This window comes from Vanellus vanellus (genome assembly GCF_965231255.1).
Source record: "Vanellus vanellus genome assembly, contig: HAP1_SCAFFOLD_1935, whole genome shotgun sequence".
NCBI lineage: Eukaryota > Metazoa > Chordata > Aves > Charadriiformes > Charadriidae > Vanellus > Vanellus vanellus.
The window spans coordinates 1-7,484 of NW_028127531.1; the positions used below are offsets into that span (position 1 = coordinate 1).

The window sequence follows — 7,484 nt, forward strand, 5'->3', positions numbered from 1 at the left end:
GGGGCGAGTTTACCCCCCGCCACGCCGTGCTGCGGAGTGCAGCCGTGACCGTGAGCCACTTTCCGAGTCAGGACTCCGACATCCAACCTCACCCGTTCGCTCCCGAGCATCCTCCGCGCCCCACGCCGGTACCCGCGGGGAGCCCCGTCCCGGGCCGGGCCGGGCGCGGCAGCAGCGGGCTCTGTCCTCGCCGCAAGCCGGTCATAAAAATTTTCACGATCCCGCAAGAAAGTGGAACCCACTCTTTCAGACCCGTCCTTTTCCCCCCGTTGACGGGAATGTCTTCCCCGCCTGAAGTGGATGGGCGCTGCCGGCCCCACGGCAGGCTGCCGGGGTGGAGCCCGACGGCCGCAAAGCGCCTTTGATCCCGCCTGGCACTGGGGGGGTAGGGGGTGGAATTGGGAAAATCTGAGGGTTTTGAGGGTTTTTTATTTTTTCAGTTGTCGGCGGTGCAGTGAAAACCCGGCGGCATTGAGGGAAAGGCAACAGTGATGGCTGAGTTCTCCGGCCGGTCGGCTCCGGGAAAAGCCAGCTTGGGGTTTGGCGGGGAGGGGGGGGGGTCCCTCCCACACTTCCCAAATTAATGCGGAACCAAGGGACAGGCTGAGCCCGCACACGGCCGGGCAGCGCCTGACACCCCCGCTGCGGCACCGCCAGCCTCGGCGGCGGGGAGGGAGAAAGCGGCCACCTCTCCACCTCTCCCGCTCTCCTCCGCCCTCAGCCACCGGCTCCAAAGCGCTGGTAAAGCAGCCTAAAAAAAAAAAAAAAAAAGCATCTCTCGGAAATAAAGTCGGTACCGGGAGGGAAACGGGGGCGGCCGCGGGAATGCGGTGGTGTGTCCGGGCAGTGCCCGGCGGGGCAGAGCCGCTGTCAGACCTCCTCCGGCTCGGAGGGAGGGGGAGGGGGGTGGGTGGCTGAAAACCCGGCGAAATTTGGTGTATTCCAACGTTTTGCAGTCACCTCCGCGCTGGAAGGACGGGGGGGGGGGGGGGGGGCGGCGGGCGGGATGTACACCCTCTCTGTGCTTCCACCACTGCTCTGGGCATTTTGGCATCCCAACACCTCGGGGTTTGGGAGTTGGTTTGGTTTTGTTTTGGTTGGTTTTTTTTTTGTTTTTTTTTTTTTTTTTCCCCAGAATGGGAAAAAGCTGGAAGGAGGGTTTGCTCGGGAGGAGCGGCACGACCGGCCCCGGAGCCTTCCCGCAGCCCGGCCCCGGCCGCGGGGGTCGGCCGGCAGCTCCCTCCCTCCCTCCCCAACACCGGGCTCCCGGGTTGCCATCCCGCCTTTTAAACTTCACAGTGTCAAAAGCACCGAAAAAAAAAAAAAAAAAAAAAAGAAGTAGGGTACGGGGATCGGCAGGGTGATGCGTGGGGCTGTGCCCGCACACTCGCCTGTTTGCGGAAGGGAAAATCTATATTATTTTTAATGGGTAGCAGGGCGGAATGAGCCTCGTTGAAACTACGCGGGGAGCGGAGGGAAAAGAGGTGACTTTTCCCAGCACCGGGGCTGCCAGGGGAAGGCGAAGCAAAGAAGCAAACGAAGCCCAAACCCCATTTTGAAGCCACCTCTCCCGGTGCCCCGCAGTGGTTCCCGGGGAAAAGCCCCCCGCACGCCGCTGGCGGGGCGCCCGCAGACCGGCGAGAAAACGTGCTGCTGGGGAATGTTTCCAGAGAGATTGAGCTCCCAGATAAAATAACCTTGGGTACAAAAAAAAAAAAAAAAGAAAAGAAAAGAAGAAAAAAGAAAAAAAAGGAAAAAAAAATACATCATTCGGATTTTCTCGGTTAGGGATCAGATCACCCCTTCACCCCCCGCCACCTCCCCCGCTGCCTCTGCATACCTGAGGTGCTGGATTATTGTCAGAGGACAGGCAGATGCAGTAATTGTTTTGTACAGCTTTGTTTATCTCCCGCTTTGGAGTTTATCTCAGGAATTCTCCTCCCTGTCCCTCTGCAGGGTAGAAATATCCCCGCGAAGGAGCGGGATAACGAAGGGGAAGGTTACGGCCGTACCGGCAACCGGCTCCCGCCCGGCGGAGCGGGCAGGTAACGCGGGCTTCCAGGAGGTTTGAAGTTTTTTATCGGTAACTTGGGTCCGCCCGGGAGCGAAATATTTGAAGTGCAGCACCTTGAACACGTTTAATTATGGGGTAGTAGCAAAGCGAGAGCTTCCAAGTAATTAGAAAATACTTCTTGGGAGACAGGCTAATCGCTTTTCATGGGGCGCTTGAAAGAAATTAACCTCTAGGTGCTTGTTTGAGCAAAACAACTTCGGATCAGCCAGCGCTGGTCTGCGCTGACGGACCCGACCCGCTGCGAAATACAAAGGGAAGGGGAAAATACATTTAAAATACAATTAAAATGCAAGATTAAAGGGAAAGGAAAAGGAAAAGCAAAGGGAAAGAGGAAGAGGGGAAGAAGGGCTCGCTGTCCCTTTTCCCTCAAGGCGGGGAGTGGTCCGTGTCACCCGCAAAGGAAGGGGGGTGACATATCCTCTAAATAAAAATGTCACTTAGCAGGGAAAGCCGGGGGACGGGGTGCGGTGGCCAGCGGAGCCCAGCCGCCCCCGGCCCGGGCCTGCTCGGCCCTCGCCGTGCGCCCCGTCGGGGCGGTGACACCCGCCGGGCCCGCGGAGGGATAACGGGCCGGCTGCGGGGGAAGGACCCCCCCGAGCCACCTCGTCACCCTCCTCTTGCGCACCCCGCGGAGGACCCGCGCCCCTCGACCCCCTCAGCTCCCACCTCCCGCGCCCTCGGCCATCCAACTGCACTTTGCTCCCTAATTTTGTTCCCCGGAGGGGGGGGGGATTTCTCCCTAAAGACAAAAGACAAAACAGCAGCGGCCCTTTCCCGTCCCGCAGAAGCAGGGATTTGGGGACGGGGACGGGGCGGAGGGTGATGGACAGGCTTTTTTTTGGGGGGGGGAGGGGGGAGCGGGGCGCCGAGCTGCCGTTTCGGGAGCAGTCAGGGGAGATCAAAGGCTCCCGTCGGGCTGCGGGAAGGACGAGTCAATTACCGCACCGCGCTGCGCTTCCCCCCCCCCCCGGGGCAACCCGCAGGCACCGGACTGGGCCCCGTTCCGCCCCCCCTCCCCGGACCCCCTTTGTATCACCGCCGCTCAGCTTAATATTATTTATGCATTTCTGCAAGGAATTGTGGGATGCCGCCCCCCCCCCCCCCGGTAAACAGCGGGGCAATTAAAAACCCCCAAAATCGGGGGGGGGGGGAGGGGGCAATAAGGGTGCCCCGCGGCGTGGCACCCCCCCCCCGCACACACACACTCCCCCACGCGCATCCCCGCGGTGCCGGGCCCGGCTTGGGGATGCGGAGGGGGTGGTGGTGGCGGGGGGGTGGGTTGGGGGGGGAGGGAGGGGCGTGGGTGCTGTCACTTACCGGAGCTCCCCGCACCACGTGTGCGCATGCCCGCGTTATCATTGGCCCGAGGCACGTGTCGAAGTGCCCGGGCCGGCGACGTCACCGGCGGGGGCCCCGTTAAAACCTAAAAGGACAACAATCCGGAGTGGAAGTGTCCGGGGCGCGGCGGCGGCGGTGGCGGTGGCGGCGGCCGCCGGGGCGTAGCGCAGCGCGGCGCGGTGCAGGGCGGGCGGCAGGGCGGGACGGCCCCCCCCCCCCGCCCCGCTCCCCCCTTCACCCCCCCCCCCCCCCATCCCCGGTTCCCTCCCTCGTCCGACCCGCGGCGGCCCCCGCATGTGCGGGCGCGGGGCGGCGTGGGGCGGCGCGGGGCGAGGCGCTGCCGGCCGGAGCCCCGCGGGGAGCCCCTCACCGCCCTGCCCTCCGCGGGACACCGGCTGCTGAGACACCGCCTCCACCACCACCACCCCCCCGCCCCGGCACCGGGCGGGTTTGGTTTTGTTTTTTTCTTTTTTTTTTTTTTTCCTTTACCCCCCCACCTTCCACCCCCCAATTATTATTTTTTAGTATTATTAATTTTTTTTTTTTTTTCTCCGCGGGGGCGGCGGATGAGGCGCGGCGGCGGCGGCGGTGGCCGGGGAAAGAAGCGGCAGCGCGCCGCGGGACCGAGCGGCTGAGCGGCGGCAGGAGGCGGCGAGCGGCGGCGGGAGGACCGGAGCCCGTGTAATTTTTAATTTTTGGCAAAGTTGGAACTCGTGGAGGCTCGGCTGCTGGCTTTGGGGTCTCCCTGGTTTTCTTTCCTTATTTTTAATTTTTTTTTTTAATTACTATAAATATTTTTTTTTTAAATTTTTTTTGCAAACTCTGGATTTTGAATGCCGGGTGCGGCCAGGAGAAACGAAAGCAAATAGACACCTGTGCGTGCGTGTATATATATATATAAAATATATATATTAAAAAAAAAATTACAATAAAGAACAACCGACTGCAACAGCAACAACAAAAAGCGCTAGGCAGCCGCCCGGCCGTCGGCGGGGCGGGCAGCGGAGCCGTCGGCGGGCCCGGCCGCGCAGCATGGAGGAGGGCGGCCGGAGCCCCCGGGAGGAGGCGGCCGAGCCGCAGGAGTCCGGCGGCGACGCGGAGCCCGGCGGCGGCGGCGGCGGCGGGCGGCGGGGACTGCTGCTTCCCCCCGGTGACCCCCCGCACCCCCACCCGCACCCTCACCGCATCACCAACTTCTTCATCGACAACATCCTGAGGCCCGAATTCGGGCGGAGGAAGGAGGCGGGCGGCCCCGGAGGAGAGCCCCGGCGACCCGGCGCGGAGAGCCGCCGCAGCCCCGCCGCGGCGCCGGCCCCCGGGGCTCCGCTCCCCGGCGGCGGGGCGGGCTCGCCGGGCCGGGGGGAGGGCGGCGGCCCCGCCGGGCTGGCCCTGCACGGCGCCGCCAAGAAGGGGGGGGACCCCGCGGCGCTGGAGGCGGCCCTGAAAGCGCGGGGGTTAAGCGGCGGCGACCTGTCGGTGAGCTCGGACTCGGATAGCTCCCAGGCCAGTTCCAACGCCGGGAACCAGCCCATGCTCTGGCCCGCCTGGGTTTACTGCACCCGGTACTCGGACCGGCCCTCCTCAGGTAAGAGCTGCCCCGCCGGGCCGACCCTCTCCCCGCCGCCGCAGCCCCCTCCCCGGGGCTCCCCGGCTCGCCTCCGCCCGCCCGCGGGGCCGGGAAAGCACCCCGCGCCCCCCTTCCCGCTCCTCCTTCATGGGGATTTTTTGGGGGGTTGTTTGGTGGGGTTTTTTGGGCGGTGGGGGTGAAGGGGTGGCTTGGGGATGAGCGGAGCCGGAGGGACGAGGAGGGAGCGGAGGGTGTCTCCCTCCCCGCCGCCGGGGCTCGGGGCATCTCTCCCCAACCGCCGGGTTTTATCAAAGAGAGAGAAGGAAAAAAATAATAAATAATCTGGCTTTAGGGCTCCCCGCTCGTCCTCCCGGCGAGCTGCCTTTCTCCCTGCCGGGAAAATCCCCCCGGCGCTGTGTTTTGGGGAAGGGAGAGTGGATTTCCACAGGCCTCGCCTGGCTTTGCTTATTTTTGCCCAGCCAAAAACAATCCGCGACCGCTTATTTCTCTAAAAGAGGCCTCGGAGCTGCCGCCGTTTCGTTTCTTTCTTTTAATTTCCCCCCATGTGCTGCAGGTCAGCTCTGTAGGGGCCGGGGGACATTTCCAAGAGCCGGGGAACTTCTTTGGCAGGGTCCGCCTCTTGGCAAGGGCTGGGGCAGAACCTCCTGAAATTATAGATAAAAACATTGGGAAAAAATAATAATAATAAAAAAAAAAAAAGCCAGGGGGTAAAATGTCCTTCTGCTACGGCGGGGAGAGCAGGGCCGGCCCCGGCAGATTGGTAAAACCCTCGTTTAAAAAGAAGTAGAAACCATAGGGGGAAAGCATGGGAAGCACCACGCAGGAGATCTGCTCCAAGGGGGAAAAAAAATAAAATTAAAAAAAAAGGGTTTTTTCTCTTACAAAAGCAGCGAGCTAGGATTTTCACCCGGAGAGCCGGCCAGCTGAAGGAGGGATTGTAGGACGAGTTGAAAATTAGTTCGTAATATCTGAAAACAAACTCTTACTCAGAGGTAATATTCAGGGCTGAATTGGAATTTACTCCATTGTTCTCCAGTGCTCTCCTTTGTTAATATTTAATTAACATACATCCTCACAATGGCTCGGCCCGGGCAGAAAAGGCTCCTTGTGCTGCCGAGAATAATATTCCCGAGAATAATCCCGGCGATTCGGATCGGGCCGTGCAACGCCATATGGGCACTGCAGCAAAGCGGCGGATTTCTTCTCGCAATGTAAACAGGCGGCTGATTTCCATTTTATTTTATTTTTTTTTTATCGCGACCCATCAAAACAAACAGAAAAAACCCAAAACATCCAACCAACCAAACAAAATAAAGGCAGAAAAAAAAGTAAAATGGTTTGCTTAAAAAAAAAAATGTTTTATTAAAAAAAAAAATCTGCTCAGGAAATAAAATTTAGCTCCGTGCCGCTGCCTGGGGTGCGGGTTTTACTTGCCGGGGGCATCCCCGGGACGAAGCGGGTCGGTAAATGTGTTTCTGGCCGGGGTGAAGGGGGGAGCGGGGGCACCGGGGGGGCCGCGGCTCCCGTTCCGCCGCCTCCCGAGCATCCTCGGGCAGCGGAAGCAGCGAGAGGGGTTTATTTTTCTTAGTGGAGGGGGGGGGGGGGAGGGGGGAGGAAGGGGGTGAGGGGGGGTGGTGGGGCAGGAGCGCGGGTGCCACACACGCACACTTCCCACGCGGGACAGTGTCCGGCGTGGGGCCGCCCGCAGCGGAGCGTGGCGGTGTCGGTGCTTCTCCTCTCTCCCGGCCGTAGGTCCCCGCTCCCGCAAACCAAAGAAGAAGAACCCCAACAAGGAGGACAAGCGGCCGCGCACCGCCTTCACCGCCGAGCAGCTGCAGAGACTCAAGGCCGAGTTCCAGACGAACCGGTACCTGACGGAGCAGCGGCGGCAGAGCCTGGCCCAGGAGCTGGGGCTCAACGAATCCCAGATTAAAATCTGGTTCCAGAATAAACGAGCCAAGATCAAGAAGGCGACGGGCAGCAAGAACTCCCTGGCGGTGCACCTCATGGCCCAGGGGCTCTACAACCACTCCACCACGGCGAAAGACGGCAAGTCGGACAGTGAATAGCCAAGGGGATGGGGGGGGGGGGGGGGGAGGAAGGAGGGAGGTGGGGGAGGTGGGGGGGGAGGGGGGCGTTTGCAGTCAAAGTTTATACAATGCAATAATTTAATTAAAAAAAAAAATAAAAAGAAACATAAGGGCCAGTGTATAAAGATTATACCAGCATTAATAGTGAAAATATTGTGTATTAGATATAATTCTGCAATATTCTATGTATATATAATTTACAGGTAAGGTGGTGTAAAAATCCAAGATATCTGATTATAAAATATTTTTTTTTATTTTTTTTGCTTTGGTTTGGTTTGGTTTCGGGGGTTTGGGCCGGATGTTTGGGTTTTTTTCGGTTGTATGGAGATTTTAGACGCTAACTTTATGATTTTTTTTTTTAATGCTTAAGTTACATTTTTATAGACTTAAGCGC

The 7,484-nt window shown here is 59.7% G+C and overlaps 1 protein-coding gene across 1 annotated transcript; it reads left to right on the top strand.

The window, feature by feature from the left end:
* Positions 1 to 4,444: 4,444 nt before the first annotated feature.
* Positions 4,445 to 7,069, top strand: LOC309685211 (homeobox protein engrailed-2; the record flags this gene model as incomplete). Its single annotated transcript, XM_082501021.1, has 2 exons — positions 4,445 to 4,997; positions 6,753 to 7,069. 2 exons carry the CDS (start codon positions 4,445 to 4,447, stop codon positions 7,067 to 7,069), a joined length of 870 nt encoding a protein of 289 aa, XP_082357147.1.
* Positions 7,070 to 7,484: the final 415 nt, after the last annotated feature.